General features: G+C 47.2%; 1 protein-coding gene across 7 annotated transcripts in view; it reads right to left on the bottom strand.

The window, feature by feature from the left end:
* ATP13A3 (ATPase 13A3) overlaps window positions 1-17,574 on the bottom strand; it is a 73,542-nt gene that overhangs the window by 34,888 nt on the left and 21,080 nt on the right. For 5 of the 7 annotated variants that reach the window (XM_069083280.1, XM_069083285.1, XM_069083287.1 and 2 more), the window contains 12 exons: window positions 16,740-16,840; window positions 13,597-13,770; window positions 12,070-12,243; window positions 11,790-11,860; window positions 11,000-11,080; window positions 10,277-10,346; window positions 6,070-6,204; window positions 5,209-5,281; window positions 3,465-3,596; window positions 2,421-2,600; window positions 1,644-1,801; window positions 1,137-1,325 (listed from right to left, as the gene is read on the bottom strand). In XM_069083280.1, coding sequence (XP_068939381.1) covers window positions 1,137-1,325; window positions 1,644-1,801; window positions 2,421-2,600; window positions 3,465-3,596; window positions 5,209-5,281; window positions 6,070-6,204; window positions 10,277-10,346; window positions 11,000-11,080; window positions 11,790-11,860; window positions 12,070-12,243; window positions 13,597-13,770; window positions 16,740-16,790 — 1,488 coding nt within the window. In that variant the 5' untranslated portion in view covers window positions 16,791-16,840. Of the gene's footprint in view, window positions 1-1,136; window positions 1,326-1,643; window positions 1,802-2,420; window positions 2,601-3,464; window positions 3,597-5,208; window positions 5,282-6,069; window positions 6,205-10,276; window positions 10,347-10,999; window positions 11,081-11,789; window positions 11,861-12,069; window positions 12,244-13,596; window positions 13,771-16,211; window positions 16,305-16,739; window positions 16,841-17,574 lie in introns of those variants that run through there. The other 2 variants (XM_069083284.1, XM_069083286.1) reach the window with 2 other exon arrangements.

Genomic DNA, 17,574 nt, shown 5'->3' with positions numbered 1-17,574 from the left:
ATGGAAATTCTTTGTTTATGTGAAAGTCTTCTGGAAAACACTCGAAGAATGAGTTTCATTTCAGGGAGAATGTGAGCTCACCACTCTGGATAAGAACTGGGCCTGAAAACTGAGGGTCTGAGATTTTCCTGTGGGGGAGCTGCCTTCATCAGAGAAGATCTCTAAGGAAAGGACAAGGCCAAAAGTGATTTGCCCTGGCAAAAAGATTCTTTCCTTAAGTCTAAGCCTTGACATTTTTCCAACGCCTTTCACCCAGATGTATGCACTCTGGTAACTGGGGAGCTCCTCTTTTTGAACATTCTCTCCTCCCATTGGAATGGGCACCCCCTGGGGCCAGGGGCTGTCTTTCTGTCTGTACTGTATTGCTAGCACTTAGAACAAGACCCAGCACACAGCTGGTGCCCAACCAGTGCGCATGCCTTGGGCCTCTGTGCATAAACCTCTCAATCTCCTTAAATTCTCAGCATGAACACCTTACATCTTCAAACCTTCCAAATTAAACTCTTTTCATCACAGAGCAAAAAAGTCTATCCCAATCAAGTCTGAGGAAAGAAAAGCTCCAAAGATTCTCAGTGAATGGGAACGGGCGCCAATGAAAATGGTTTATGACAATGACAAGGAAAATTCATGGGGAAGCAATCCTGTGGTTTTGAAACCCTAATTCTCTTCCTCAATAAGGATATTCTTCAGAAAAAACCCAAAGGAATTAATAATCACTGGTGCTGATGCAACCATTTAAACTTGACTACCCTGTGAGAAGCAGCTACTACCCAGGAGGAAATAGAAACTGGGCAAAGTGGCCTACCTGCCTGGGGTCAGTCATGCTAGAAGGCAGGGGCAGCAGGCTATATCTAGACCCTGGGGAGGGGCTTTGGGAGAGGCTACTCATTGGGAAGTACCTACTCCACCAAAACAAACTCCATCTGTAAGCTTCTTAAAGCAATTCAGCCAAAACAGCAACAAAATTTTCAAAATGAAAAGGCTGATCAGAAAAATACTCAAAAGGAGAAAAAAGTAGATTAATTAAGGGGGGGCTGGTAGAATTCATTAAAGGAATTTAAAACTGCATTTAATATTAAACTTGAAGCTATGAATACAAAAAAGCAATACATAGAAAACTATAAAACTGGCCTTACCTTGTCAAAACACACCAAGTTGAGCTGTCCACAGATATTTATCCGCTGAGGGCTAATGCAGAAGATACCAATTTTTTTCAGTCTCCTTTGTGCATACACAATGCCAGCAGTCATGGCAGCCGGAAGTGCAGGAGGCACAGTAATTGTGATGATATCCAGAGATTCAATGACTATAACTCCAGCCGGTACCTAGAGTTAGCCCAGGGAAAGCACCTGTAACATCAACTGGGGCTGCTTCAAAGAGGCCTCTTGGCACAGAAAAAGACTGGTGGGTGCGGGGAGGGGAGCCTCAATAAACTGTCCACACTGTTCTGTTTGTTCAGGGGGGACATCCAAAACAACCCTCTGTCTGGATTCCACTCTCATACATGCCAATGGATGCTGTACCTAGTCAGCAGTCTCTTGACAAAAGCCAGAAGGAAATCAATCCAATGTAACCTAATTACCCCAAAAAGCACTGTACTCCCCGCCATGGACGAACAAGGCCATAGCCCAACCCTTCCATACCTTATTCAGTATGCTATGGACGATGGTGTAAATAAATCCAATGCCGGCCACCACTACAAGACAGAGCAGAAACATGTAGGCGTCTCTGTAGAGTTTAAAATCCGTTGGCTTGGGATACAGTATGGAACGTACAAGCTGGCCTTTAGAAGTGCTAAATCCTGGAGACAGAATGTTTAACAAGTGAATACAGTCGAATCCATGGCCCAAAATAGCAGGAGCAGAAACCATCTGCCCTGCTTAGACTGGAGTCAGAATGACTGGCGATAAATCTGTATGATATACCAAAAGGCTATCAAGAGATATGCTGTGTGTGTGTGTGTGTGTGTACACACAAAAAAAAATCAAATACATTAGTCATATATCTGAAACAATAAGGTAAATATTTCTAACTTTCCTGACACAGATCACCTCAATCACTCCCTCCTCATAATCCTCAAGTTTTCTTCCACTCACTCATCCCTAACGGTTCTTAATTCAAACAATGGTTGAAGGACTAAATCATAAGCGCAAAGATTTTGACATTTGTTACTTGTAAACAGCGAGTGGCAGCTTCCAAAAGGCAGAATAGCCAAGAACTAAGCCTTAACTCCAAACAAAAGACCAGAAGGTAAGCTAAAGGGAATGAAGGAATGAGGGAAAATGAGGGAAAATCTGTTTTCTAAAAGGGAAATCTCATTAGGCTATCCAAAAGTACAGCCCTCGCTCCCCAAATCCTCAACATTTGGGAACATTTACTAGCTTAAGGCATGTCAGGTGGTTAAATGAAAAGCCATCTACCTGTCCTGACCACGACGGCCTTCACGAGCTCTCCGGTGTAGAAGCGAGTCTGAATGACAGTGGTCCCACAAAACAATGTGTGCCGCTTATGGAGCTCTGGGCTATACATTTCATCTTCTGTTCCTTTCACATCCACTGAAGGGTTTGGCAAATTAGTCTTTGTTACAGGAACACTTTCACCTTAAACACAAAGTTTAGATCCTCAGCACAGAAAGCTTTAACATGTGAAAACCAATCCTCAAAGACATTAAATATAGTATTAAATAAACTTCAGAGCATCTCAGAGTGATTTCGATTTAGCTCAACAAAAAGGTTGGTGATTCTATAACCACATCCAGAGAATTGAGTTTTATCTCAAACTGTTAGCTTTTACCTGCCAATAATTTCATCATCATAACTGGTAGAATAAGAAGGACATTATTAAACATACACACATCTTCCCGTCTTCCAGCCTTCATGGGAAGTAACTAGACACAGGAAAAGACCTCCCTTCACCCAAGCAATTCCAGCTGATGGAAAGCTGTCAGCAGGAGCTCAGGCTGGCCAGGACCAGGACCAAGGCCCATCTACTAGCACATTGAGGCAAAAAAGCAGAAGGGGTTACTGGTGGGAGAAGGCCAATGCTGACCACCACCAGCACTGATGGAGCACTTCTTTACGGGCCCTATATTTTAATCCTAACAGCTGCCTGCTTGGGAGAATGATCTAAACTGGTCCGCCTTTAGAAAAGAGGAAATAGCCAGTTTAATCACCTGGCCCCTGGTCACAATTAGAGTGACAAGAGTCAAGCTCCAAAGCCAAGGCTCTCCTCATCCAAGTTCAACATTCTTTCCTACATGTCAGGCTGAAAACAACTCTTTCCATTTCCATGATTCCTACGTGAGATTCACTGATTATTTTCATAAGGTTTACCCTTAATCATGCTAAATCCCTTGAAGTCACAGTATGAAAAGGAACCATTCAATGGATTCCCCAGTAAAGTATCCTACCATGTGTCATGCCCTGCTCTAAGGCCCACACAGAGATCACTCCCCATCTGCTTACCTGTGAGCATGCTCTCGTTCACAATGCAGGTGCCGCTGATGAGGACGGCATCACAAGGCATGACGGTGCCGTTCATCGGGATGACCATGACGTCTCCAGGTACGAGGTCCGTGGAAAAAATCTCTTCTGTTTCTGAAAGGATCCGGTTTATTGGGGGTTTTGTCATGTTGTTTTACATGTCCATTAGCCCAGCAGACAGACGACAGTGCTCCAAGGGAGGGGGAGGAGGGGCCTATTTAAATGCTTTGTCAGGGAGGAGGGCTCCTGCACCCTGCCCCTGCCCTCACAGCAGTCTTAATCAGGGGGTTATGACACAAGGTTGTAGCAAAAAGAGAAACACCCAGGGCTCTCGGGTCAGGGGATGAAGAATACTATGGAGGAGGTGTCATATGGACAGTTGTCACTGGGCGAGAGCAATGGCATTCCAAAGGAGCTGCCTGCCTGAGCGATGGCACAGACAGCACCAGGAGGCACAGGCCACCAGTGAGTGCACGAGGAAAGGAAGACAGACGGCAGAGGACGAGGAGCCTCTCCGCCAACCGTGGCCAACCTGGAGCGGAAGGCGAGTCTAGGACTAGGCTACCAAGATTAGAGCTCTTCTTTTACAAGCAGGAGAGGATGCTGTATCTACACTACAGGGAAATGACGGCAAGAGAGAAGGAAAACCCACATGACCCACCGCCCTTCCTCCAGGGGATGCAGATGGCTCCCGGGAATGATCTCCCCACCCGCCTCAGCCTCCACTCCAAGAGTGCTCCTGCAAGGCCCTGGGCCTCCCCGGGGACACAGCAGGAGCCAAATGGGTGCGCAATGGAGTCCGCCAGCACCTCTCACCATGAGAGCTGATTAGTCTGCAACAACTCTCCAGAACCCTCTTCGCTTCTCCTACTCAAAGAACCACACACCCAACAAAAGACTGGCTCTCCATAACTCAGGGGCTTGTCACCTTGGGCCTGTGCATACTCTCAGCCCCCAAAGGATCCCTGAACAAATTTCAGAGATTTCATAGACCTGGCCAAGAAAATAAAAATTCCCTCTAACTGAAATTTTGCCTTTCCCTCAATTATGATTTTTTGGGGGGAAAAAAGCCCAAAATTCTTGGATGGGTTCCAAAGGCTTCAGTCAAACGCTGGAGGGGTTCAGGACACATGAAAGGTAAAGAGCTCCTACCATCAACTATCACCCTTTGGCAAAAGACAGGAACCAAAGCGACAGCCCAGTTCTGCCCCACCAAGAGAGAATGAGGTAGGCGGTGACCAGTGCACCAGACCTGCCCAAATCTCCAGACCCAACAGAACAAGTTTTGAAAGAACCAAGATTCCCTCACATAAGCCCCACTGTGAAAATGAACCCAAAGGACAACCATGCCAGTGACTTTCCCCACAAACCTAAGGAGGGTCCTGCCCAGCATGGCCACACCTGATCACCAAGCAGAACAGAACATGGAGAAAAGTGATCTCTGTCAGGTGAGAGTACTGATGATAGGAATTCTGAGAGCTGCAAGGAATATGCCCAATTCTACATTCTGAAAAGTGGCCACCAACTACCCTACCTGGACAGAATAATCATACAAGCGAGTGTTGTATCTGACAGACAAAACAGGACCTCCAAGTCGTGTGCAGGGAGAAAGTGGAAATAAAAGCTCCCAGGACGCGCTTGGGGTGGGCACCTGGGCAGTCACTTTGGGACTCATCCCTTTGATCAGTGACCCCTCCAAGAGACAGACACGTCCCAGGCTACCTACCTCCCCCAACTCTGCAGACAGAAACTCTCACCGTGCTGTGAGCTGCCACCATATCATGCAACATGATGTATTGCTGGAACGAAGCACAGAAAAACATTCAAAGTCCAAAAGGGTGCCAAGGGATAATCACTAAATAATACACAACCCAATGAGATCAGAGGTCCAGGAGACATCCCCCAAATCACATACACTCTCACTCACACACACACACACACACACACACACATCCACACTTGCGCACTCTCTAAGAACCCAATGACCACATAAAAAACAAGGAATAATGGTCAAAGCTAAAGGTCTGGGCACTGCATCCAGAGAGACTATATACTCTGGGGTTGCTGTGCCCACCCTGCTCGCCCTGGGCAGGCTGCAAAACAGAAGAACGTCCTCCCAATAGCAGTGGGGGCAGCCTCCTCTGGGGGTGCAGTGTCTATTTTTCTCCCACCCCCCTCACCCCAGCACAAAGAGCCCCTCTACTAGACATGCTCACCCTGAGCCCAAGGCCTCACTTTTGCACAAAGGCATCTACAAACCAGATAATCATAGATTCCCAGGTTTTCTTACATTAAAAAGAGATGCCAAAAACGTGACTGGCCCATTAGATTTTACTGAGGGAAACTCAACAGCCAAGAATTATAAGAGTCAGTTTGGAATCAGGAAGACCTGGGTTTACGTCCTGCCTCAGTGGCCCTGAACAGCTCCCTCAAACTTCTGTGTCCTGGCAATTGCCAAGAACTGAATCTGTGAAGTCATCACAAAAGGTTATAATCTCAGGTGGGGAAGGGAGGCAGTCCCCCCCAACTGTGAAGGATTTCTTAAAAGACCTGGGCATCCTCTGCCACACCCAGGGCACATGCTCACCTTCCTAATGGTATATAAGGAGCTCACAATGGAGATCACAGACATGATCACGATGGCTAGGGCATAGTAGTAGTATTCATCTGTGCTCCACAGGATCACACTGAACAGCTGGAAAACGTAGAAGGGATTGAGAACCTGGAAAACAAGCAGGAGTTGAGCCACGGCCAGCAGCTGAGCCCCTGGGCAGCAGGCCGTGCTGCCTCCACATGGGCACCTGCTCTCAAAGACCAACATGCCCCCCCTGACTGGGCCTCCGAGGGAGCTTCCCTTTGAAAGCTCAGCTAAAACTCTAACAATCTGACCAGGGGTGGTCCCCAAACTTACATGGACACTTCAAAATGCTGCCTAGAGGCATGCTCATTTAAGCAATCAGCTGACAACTGTAAAGGTTGATGAGCAGAAGGCTGGGTGACAGATGATGCCCTGCCCTGATCAATATCCTTTAGGGGGAAACCAAGAATAGCCATAGCTCAAAGACAGCTGGCATGAGGGAAAACTCAGTAGCAAAACACTTTCATCAGCTTCCAAGCAATATTAACAGACTTTCACCAACCATGATCCCCTGCCACTTCCAATGGGCTTCTTTCTGTGGTATTAGAAGACTGCTGCTTGATAACAGAGATAGGGCTGACAACTAACCCATTTTATAGATGATGAAACAGACCACAAAATAAAATGACCAGCCCAAGGTCTTACAAGCTGCTTATAGGAGAAATAAGAAGGCAAGGTTGTGCTGTACTTTCATGGCAGGGTCATCTGTTCAAAATGCCGGAGAAGCCTTTCACCCCAGCTCTCCGTTTAACTGATGGTCATTATCTTGATTTTCCCAAGCTACTTGGTGATGTTCACTATTTCCCAATAAGGAAGATAAGAGAACAAGGAAACAAAACATCTCAGTATCACCATTGGGACATCTGACTCAAGCAGCTTTTCTGACAACACTGGCTAGATTTGGATCTGCTCCCTGCCATGTCTGGGAGGTCAGTCATCACAAAACAGTCCGGAGAAGCCAAGTGACAGTCAAGGCCAGTGAGGAGTCAGATTAGATGCCTTGAGGAATACCACACCTTACCAGGGCTAATGAGAGCAAATCTCTGCTAAAAGAAACCAGAGATTAAAAGGGAAATGAAATCACCAAATCTTATTTTAGCTGATGCTAAGAAATTCACGATCTCTTTCCAAACAAGGCAGATTTCTAACAATCTTTTAATCAGCTTTCTTCATCTACATGACATTTTTTTGTACAATCCAATTATTTCTGGCATTTCCTAACAGGCTGAAGAAAGAAGACTGTGCTACAGTCAGCTACCACTGGGGGGCAGGGTGGAGTCAGAAGACACCAGGGCTCTAATGCAGAACACCCGCTACCAGCTGGGTGAGCATGGGCTGAGCTGTAAGGCAGCAATGGTGGGGCTGCTGCAAAGATCAAGAAAGCTCCTGATGCTGCTCGGGCTGGACCTGCCTCCTCGTCCAGGCCAGGACAAGTCCCATCTGTGACTGGCGCTTCTTTGGATGTGAGTGAAATGAGAGAAGAGGCTGCAACAGCAGCCCTGCTCAGCCCTGAAGTCGAAGCCTTCTCAGCAGACTGCTGGAAACGTAAACAGGAGTCCCTTTCCTTCCTGATACTCTGCTGTTGCTGTTCAAGCGTTCCTGACCCCATGGGCCACAGCCCACCAGGCCTTTCCATCCCCCACTCTCTCCCCAAGTCTGTCCAAGCTTACATTCCCTGTTTCCGTGACACCATGCATCCATCTCATCCTGCCATCCCCTTTTCCTTTCGCCTTCTACCGTGTTTCCCCGATAATAAGACCTATCCCGAAAATAAGCCCTCCCCTTACTGTGTAAGATTCCTCTAAAATAAGCCCTCCCCCGATAATAAGCCCTATTGAGATTGCTACTGTAGTGAAGGTGATCCCCTGTGCTACACGCTACATTACGGTTCCCTCTGTATGCACTTCCCCCCACCGTGAAACGCATGCCGTGCTCCGAGCTGCATCCAGTCAGAGCTGCAGCAGTGAGCGCGTCATCCTGTTCTTCCCCAGTGATTTGCTTATTGAATAAAGGTACATTTTTTTGTTCACATTTACCTGTTTATTAAAATTGCTCTCAATGTTCATTAAAATAAGCCCTCCCCTGAAAATAAGCCCTCTGGTGTTTTCCTGTCCAAAAAAAATTAATAAGACAGTGTCTTATTATCGGGGAAACACGGTATCTTTCCCAATATTAGGGTCCCTGCCAATGAGCCCCACCTTCTCACAAGGTGGCCAAGGTATATAAGTTTCAGCTTCAGTATTTAGCCCTCCAGTGAACAGCCTGAGTTAATTTCTTTAAGTACTGACTTAAAGTATTGATCTCCTTGTGATCCAAGGGGCTCTTGAAAGTCTTCTCCAGCACCCCCATTGGAAAGCGCCAGTTCTTCGTCTCAGCTTTCATTACTGTCCAGGTTTCAGTCATACATTGCTACTGAAAAAGCCACAGCTTCGACTCTACAGACCTTTGTCAGCAAGGTGGTGCCTCCGCCTTTTAGTCTGCTGTCCAGATTGGCCAGAGCTTTCCTTCCAAAGTGCCCCAAGAATAGAAAATCTGACACTGCTTCCATTTCTTTTCCTATGATTTGCCGAGAAGTGATGAGACCAGTGGCCAAGAACTTAGGTTTTCAATGCTGAGCTTCAAGCTTTTACACTCTCTTCTTTCACCCTCATCAAGAGGCTTCTTATTTCTTCCTCACTTTCTGCCTTCAAAGTGGCATCATCTGCACACCTGAGACTGTGGACATTTCCCCCAGCAACCTTAATTGCAGCCCAGCATTTTGCATGACATACTCTGCACATAAAATAAACACAGTGATAATATGCAGTCTTGTCATAGTCCTTCCTCAATCTTAAAACATCCCTTGTTCCAGGCTCAGCTCTAGCGGCTGCTTCTTGGCCCTCACATAGCTTCCTCAGGCGACAAGTCAGACATTCTGGTCCTCCCATCTCAGAGGACTTTTGTTGCGATCCAGAGTCAAAGGCTTCAGTGTGGTCAGCGAGGCAGTAGAACTCCCTTGTTTCCTTCATAATCTAGTCAATGTTGGCAATTTGGTCTCGAGTTCCTCCGCCATGATTATCCGGGACGGTAAGATGTTTCTTGTCCCATTCTTCGGGATATTCCTGCCGCTTCTTTTTAATCTCTTCCACTTCTGTTAAGTCCCTACCATTTTTGTCCTTTATCATGCCCATTTTTTTTTTTGCACAAAACACTAAAAAAACCCCAAGTCACTAAAAGACAGCTTGAACCTAATCCTTTAAAACACTTTTCCACTGGAATAATTTGTGTAGCTTTGGGTTTTTAGCAACCAATTCGTATAATATCTAAAAATTCTGAAATTCCTGGTGTGGACAACTCTGATTTGTGAACCCCATTAGGAAAAAAATCACCCTATGATTCTCTATGGTTTTCATTCTCCTGTTACGCCTGGGGCTCCAGTGGGTAACACATTTACTCACCACCACCCAAATACTCTCAAGTTTTAAACAGGCTGCACTGTTATCCAGCATAGGATTTTGCAAGGCTCTATCTTAATTCACTAAGATAAACAAGTTAATCACATCATCCTTCAGCTTTCTGATGATATTTTATCAAAATCATTGCTCCTGAAAATCCAATCAGCTCACAGAGAGGAATAAACTTAGACTATCAAACACAAAGACAGCACAGATTACTGGGAACTCTCAGGCTCTTAAGTGTTAATATAATTTAAAGTATACTTGATTTAAATCCAAACCACCCCAATTTAGTTCAAGTGCTGTCTGTAGGGATCAATGGGAGGCACTGGAGAAAATAGGAAACTTGGGGAAAAAAGACAGGAACCCTAAGCACCCTGGAGCTTCAAGTCTAAGAAAGAGAAGAAACACAGAACTAGAATGCCCAGTGAGTAAAGCAGGTGCATCAGAGACAACAGGAGCAAGTGAACGGACGGCTGGTCTGACGGGGAAAGACCGGCAGTGGCAGGGTAAGGTGCATGGCCTTGACGGGCCTGGGCAGAATTCTAAGCTAGGGAAATATTACGTAGCCCAGAGAAGAGAGGCAGCAAAGAGCACCAGCATGGAGCGGCCTTCGAGGGGCCACAGAGGCCTCTCAGGGGATGGGAGCAGAAAATGCCAGGCTCGGGAAAGGCACAGGCACTGTGGGGTGGGGGAGCCACACCAACCAGAGACGGCCTTACCTCTTTAACCAGAAGTTTAAGGACAGAAGGCACTTTGACAGCGATCTCATTCATTCCATACATCAGTTTTCTGTATGACAGAGGAGAAAAGCCAAGGTGTTAAGGCAAACCCTGGCCTTCCCACCTACCTGGGTTCCAGTGCTGGGAGCCTGACATGCACATTTGTGGGATGCAGAACGCATGGGGAGCTGCCCACAAGCGTCAGTGTCCACAGAACCGAGAGGTTCCCACTCATTCCCTGACATACTCTGCAGATATGCTCCTCCCAAAAGAAATAGACTACTTATGGCAAAAGATGAAACAAACCCATTTGCATAATCAAGTAATGTCCCATGGATCAGGACCGTGTGATCAGAGAAAGGAGACGTTAAAGCCATTCAGCTAAGGATATGCTTCATGTCCTTGCCTCGGTTTCCCAAGTTGCAAGAAAAAAATAAAAGCTTTCCCTTATAGCAAATTAGAGACTTAAAGGCCAAACTTTAGTTCTTATATAAAATTCTTTAACTTTTTATTTCATTTTAAAATACTGTCTTCAAGTACAGGTTTCATTGATTTAGTGTATTTTGTGAAGAATGATATTTTCAAGGTCATGTCAATTTATTACCAAAATCAAAATTGCAGCTTAGCATAGTTTAACGTCTACTTGATGTCAAAATCAGTGTCTGAGGGGGAGAAGAACCACAAATGGGCAAGAGCTTTCAGTGGCGCTTGAAATGTCTGTACCTGTAGGCGTGCATCTCCTTCGCCAGCCCTGAGCTATGCTGCTCATAAACTGAAGTACAAGAAACGCCTTCATCCAGACCCCTAAAGAAATGGGAAATTCTTACTTTAATCCAAATAAAAATACCGGAATTCTTTAATGCTTTGTTTCAGAGTCTGTCAATCCCATTCTAAACAGGAATCCTCAGCTGGGGAGAACAAAAATGCATTCACAAAACCTTCCCCACAGAAGGGATCCTCCTCAAAGGGAGCGACTTCTGGGGTCATTTCCTAGACTGCACTGCATCACTGTTCAAGTAATACCAAGCCTGATTTATCATCTTATTTCCATTTCTACTAACTTTCTTAGATCACTGTAATCCCTAGCGTAAATATTTTAATTACTATCTGTGAATGATTTTCTATATACACATAGAGAGAGGCAGGAAGGCAGGCAGACACCACCCAGAAGCAGGCTTCTTCCTAGGCCACATTCAAACAGTTTAACAAAAGGTCACAATCAGGGGCCCTCTAAAAGAAAGAGCACAGACCAATACGGCATCCCCCACCACCACCACCACCACCAGCATAGCCCACTGCGCTCCCTCCTCACCTGGCCACTAATCACCCCCACAGGGCTCTAGGAGGAACCAGCTCAAGAATGCTCTGCCCCTGAAGGATATTTGTATAGGTCATAGCCATGAAGGGAGAAGGCAACAGGGGTCTGCTCTACTTTTGGACATAATTATACATCTGATAAAATACTTTGGATGTGATCTGATGTAAAGCCAAAGGGGAAAAAAACCCCACTTACTTTAACACATCAAAATTCTGGAGGGAGTCATTCCAGAAGTACCTCACACTGTGGTGCGTAAAATAAGGAATCTGTAAAACACGAATCATCAGACAGAGTGGGCACTCAAATGATCCTGGTCCTTAACATTTCAATTGCCTAAGGAACATTCACTTAAAAAGACAAGAAGGTGGGCTCAAGCAGATCTTTACATGCTCCAACACCCCGACAGACACCCCGAAGCCCCAAGGGCTCCCACCCCTCACTCTCCAGAACTCAAGGCAGGCAGAGGCCACAGTACCTCTCGGGACCGGGCAAGCTCACTCTGGTCCTCTTCAGGCAGGTCCTCGGGGAAATGGAAATGAGCAGCGTGGCCATTGGACACTTTTTTAGTTACTGTTTTAGGGCTTGAAAATGAGTGGTTTTCTAGAGAAAGAAAGCGAACTTTTGCACAAAACCATATCCTGAATTCATCCTTGGAAAAAAGAGAGAAATAAAGTTTTTCATTCTAGCATTCTTGTTTGCATAGACGTTTTCCATATGACAATCAACAAACCCTCACAAAGTGACTCCTGGCCCAGGAAGGCCCCTGACAGCTCCACCTCAGGGGCGACTGGCTCTTAAGCCAGCTCCTCTCTCAGCCCTAATCCCTGCAGTCCCATCTGCATGTGAGAAAACATGGCTTCCTGATCACCCCAGAGTCAGAACTCAGCCTCTTCCCCGTTCCTTCAACATTCAAGGCTTAGTTCAAACCCCACCACATCCCAGATCATCACCGACAAGAAGCAGTGAGGGTGAGGGGAAGGGGAATGGCAGTAAGGCGCTTTAAGGCACTCAAAGTCTCTGTGACTTCATTTAGTCTTCACACCAACCCTCCAAGGCTCCCCATTTTACAGATGAGGAAACTGAGGTGGGCAGAGGCAGAGGTGGCGACAGCCGACCTGCCTGCCCTCAGGAGCCTGAAGCGCAGAGGCTCGGTCACAGAAGCCAGGTCTAAGACCTAAGACATCCCCTAAAACAAAGCTTCTCCACAAGGTACCTCTGAGCTCCCTTTTCTGGCACCAAATCTTGTCTTGATAAAAACAATCCCTTAATTCTGAAATTTGTAAAATGACTCCCTGGCCAACCACAGGGCTACTAGGTCATTTTCAGTTAGAAAAATAAAAACCAAAGAAGCAGCATCACAGCTGGTCCAGTGGGAGCCTTTGCAAGAGGCGCCCTCTTTTCAGGCCTCTGGGCTTTGGGCTGGCCATCTGGGGACTGAGGAAGATGGCTCCTGCATGGGAACACTCAAAGGGGTGACAATCGATGCAAACATCAACACAAAATCCAGATAAGAAGATTTAACTCAGTAAATACTCCACAAGTGATTGCTCCATTCACAGGCCTGAACTTGACTGGGAGATAAAACACTGGGCAACTAGAAAAGAGGGAATCCCTGTCACCCCATGTTTGGCTCCTGGAGGAAGCAGAGCATGAAAAGACCCTGAAACTGGGGCAGCTAAGTGGTGCAGTGAATAGAGCACCGGCCCTGGAGTCAGGAGGACCTGAGTTCGAATCCAGCCTCTGACACTTAACACAAAAACTAGCCGTGTGACCTTGGGCAAGTCACTTAACCCCAACTGCCCAACCTTCCCCCCTCCAAAAAGCAAAAGAAAATGAAAGAAAAAGAAAAGACCCTGAAATTCTGGGCCCAGAGGATGAGATTGCTGAAGACCAGCTTGGCAGGAAGCCAGCCGTTTCTGACTGTACCTTCGCAGCACTAGAGGCAAGCAGAAGAATGGGCAGAGCTATGTTAGAGTACAGGCCTCACCAAGAGCCCACTTACTGTGGTCCTCAGCAGCACCACCTCACAGTCTCTGAGGGCCGCTCGCAGGCAGGTGGCCTTCACTCGCCACTCAGGCATCCAATAGAGAAGGAGGAGGAGGAAGCCACCAGTGCAGACCACCCCAAATGCCACTACAAGCAGCTTCCAACGACTCAGATTGTAGCCATAGATCTCCTGTGTACAAACAAGAAAACGAAGCATGGTCAACCAGACCTTGCAGCATTGGAGGCAAAGCATTGCATTTTTTACCATTTGAAATCTGACCAGTTAAACTGTCAAATTCAAAGCAATTCTTGTTCTCACTTTCCCAAGTGCAGGCCCAAGCACACTATTTCCCCTGGATTACCGCCCTAGGCAGACAACAGGCATTCAATCACCCAGTCTGGGTTGTGACTTCTCTAATAATCAGTCAGCAGGAAGAAGGTGAGTGAGTATGGCCCCACAGCGGCAATACAACAGATGGGCCTATGGTTCCATGACCAGTCTCTGCAGTCTTCCACCACATCGAGTGGTCTTTCTTGTTCATGGCTCCGACAAAGTAAACTGGGGGCAGGCTTCAAGGCCCCTTGCTCAGGAAGGTACCTTCCTATGGATTACCTACCAACCTGAGATTAGTACAGCTCAAACACCAGAGGCTTTAAGTACCGGCACTTAACAGAAATGTCAAAGAATGGGGATAATGTAGAAATCATTCACACTAATTCAAACATTTATTAATCACCTACTACATACAAAATGCTAGTTCTCCAAGAATATTAAGACAAAAATAATCCCTGCACTGAGGAAGTCTGCTTTCTATTGGGGGACACAGCCCATACACAAATCTTAGTCCAAGGTCAGTCAAGGAGAAAGCTAGCACCCCCTAAAGGTTCCCGTGCGTGCTGCACCCTGAAGGAAGCAGGCAGCAAAGTCCTATAGGTCAGGTACTCCAGGTATGGGGCTCCCAGCAGACCAAGGGCAAGTTTGCCTGCAAAATGGAGAACATGGAAAGTGGAAAATGACCAGTACATTGTAATTCCTACATTTATAATCTACATTTCCCAACACTGGTGATAGATGTGTGAACAAGCCCCCTTCTTAACTAGGCTCCTTTTCAATGATCCACAGCAAAGGCTGGTTGTGTTGATCCATCTGTCCTGTACTGCATGAATCCCTCACTCCTCTCTCACCACCGCCCCCCCGCCAGCACACTTGGGGGTCCAAAAGCAGCTGAGAATTTCGGGGTGGAGATTGTCAGGCTAGGTAGGACAGGTTTGGGGCTGTGTGGCTAGAAGCTTCACCCACCTAAGAAATGAATGGGGAGTAGAAGGGGGAGAAAGAAGGCTGACCCTTTCTAGGGTCACTGAAGCATCTTTTCAAAATGCACGGAAGAGAAGGCAAGGGAAAGGAGAGTCACAAAGAAGCAAAGCAGCTTTGGGAGTGACATGCTCAATCTGTTACAGGAAAAGATAGTGTCCTCCAAGCCCCCCCCCTCTTCTTCCACTGTTATGGCCAACTCTCTGCCAGTGCTCCACCCCAGAGAAGGGGACGTGTGGGGCATGCAGGCTGGGATCCCTTTGGAGGCAGCCCCTAGTATGGCTGCACCTTCTGTCAAGAAAACCTCACTTCAAATGCTGCCTCACTATTGCTGTGACCCTGGGCCAGTCACCTCACTGCTGTCTGTCTCAGTTTCCTCATCTGAAAAATGGGGATGATAACAGTTACATATATAACAGATAACCCTCCCTTCCCAGGGGTGTTGTGAAGATAAAAAGAGGTAATATGTGTAAAGTGCTTTTATACATCTGAAACGTTATCTATTAAAACTGGCTAGGTATCAGTGGACAGAGTGCTAGGCCCGGAGACATGAAGATTTATCTTCCTGAATTCAATCCAGCCACAAATACCTATTAGCTTTGTGACCCTGGATACCTTTCTTGGGCAGCTGGATAGTGCAATGGGTAGAACACTGGGCCTGGAGTCAGGAAGCTATCATCCCGAGTTCAAATCTGGCCTTAGACAATAGCTGGGTGACCCAAATCACTTAACCCTGTCTGCCTCAGTTCCTCATCTTTAAAATGAGTTGAAGAAAGAAATGGAAACCCCTCCAGTATCTCTGCTAAAAAAAAGCCCAGGGACCGCTAGGTGGCTCAATGGACAGAGCACCGGCCCTGGAGTCAGGAGGACCTGAGTTCAAATTTGGCCTAAGACACTTAACACCTACTAGACGTGTGACCTTGGGCAAGTCACTTAACCCCAACTGCCTGCCCTCCCCCTCCAAAAAGCTAAAAAAAAAAAATCCCAAATGGGATCACAAAGAGTTGGACACAATTGAAAAACGACTGAACTATTAACTTGAAAATAAAAGGCATTTTTTCCAGCTCATGAGAGGACTGGAATGCTAAATGTGAATAGAGAAGCCCATCTAATACACACCCATCCAGTAGCAGAAGCACTAGAGCCTGGGCTCAGTCCCTGGTAACATGGGCAGGCCCAGCATCTGCCAAGGCCTCCATCCCCATCTGCCAGATCCGAACCTCACTGCCCGGCTCTCCCACTGCCACCCTCTCACAAGAGCGTCTGAGCCGGTTTGGACAGAGGCTCTCTGCCCACAGGTTGCTAGGTCACCCTCGCACCTCCAGTCCATGCTCACAGCAGATCAGAGTGGGGAGGGCTGGGACAGTGAGAATGCTTCCTGCTCGTGTTGCTGGGGCTCAAGCCAGGGAAACAGAGCCTGCCTCTGGCTGTGCCCTCCAGATCCCAGGGAGGCTGCTTCAAGACTGACTGGCAATTTTTGTTTCCAGGGTTCTCCCTGCAATGGAACCCTCACAAGCGCAGCCCATGCTGCCCACTGTCCTCTGCCCCAGATCCCAGAAGGATGAGCAGGATAAGAACTCCAGCCTCCAGGGTGCACGGTATCCCGCCTGCTGCCCCTGGTCATGTCCGGCTCTGGCCACTCGTCCTTCTTAGTCTGTGTCCCTCACCCTCCCCTGAACACACCCCTTGCAACCCCAAGGAATTCCTGTCCAAAGATGCTCCCTCTTGTGGCCCCAGACCTGACCCTTTCTGACTCCCCCAAGGCACCAGAATGCTGGCTAAGCCCTTGCCCCCTTCCTTGATCCAAAACCATCTTCCCAACCACCTGGATCAGAAAATAGGATTACCATTTCATCCTCTTGGCCTTGATTAATAGTCTTCTTTTCTTCTTTGTCCATTTTTACTGAGTTAGGAAATTACTTCTCTGCTTCAGAACACTTGAAGATAACTAATGAGAAAAAAAACAAGAATTGAAGTGATATCTTACATCGAGCTGTCAAAGGAGCCGGCAGATGCGGCAAGTTCCAGTGACCCAAGTCTCAGCAGGAAAACCTTTGAGCTCCATGAGGTCCTCAGAGGCCACGGGGCCCAGCTGCTGCCTGAGGCTCAGCTGCCACCCCTAGGAACTCCCAAGTGGGTCTCCGGCCATAGCCTGGCTCAGTCCTCTCCCCAGGACTTAGTGACAAAGTCACAGACTGGAGGAAGGGGATTTCCCCTTACCTGAAGAAATCGCATTTAGGTCCTCAGTCATTCCATTCATTGTAAGGAATAAAGCCGTGCAGGAGTCGGATGACCTCAGCCCCACTGGGCCTCAGACAAAGGAGAGGTTGGCTCCTCCCAGCTCTGTCATGGCCCTGCTCTAGTCTTCTTGGAGCAGGGGACTTGCCAATGATGCTTTTGCACAAATCCATTAGCATCTTAGTCCTACTGCATTTCACCTTCTGCCCCACTACGGTTTCAGACATAAACCCAGCCATCTCTGTAGAAGAATCCCATCCATCCTAACATCGGGACAGGCGGGTCATCTCTGGGGCCTCAGGTTCCTACCAATGAGTCTGAGATTGGCTAACTACCCAAAACACAAGGCCAGGCAGAAAAAATGGCAGGTGGTGAACTAATCAGAAACACAGGGAGGCTGGCACATTCCACAAGTAAGACACTGAGCTGCCCTCAAGGAACTTG

The sequence above is a fragment of the Petaurus breviceps genome, unplaced genomic scaffold (genome assembly GCF_028583685.1).
Source record: "Petaurus breviceps papuanus isolate PSGF00001 unplaced genomic scaffold, PetGlider_PUasm1.0 173, whole genome shotgun sequence".
NCBI lineage: Eukaryota > Metazoa > Chordata > Mammalia > Diprotodontia > Petauridae > Petaurus > Petaurus breviceps.
Note: the sequence above shows the minus strand (reverse complement) of the source record. Positions and strands in the feature narration are given on the sequence as shown.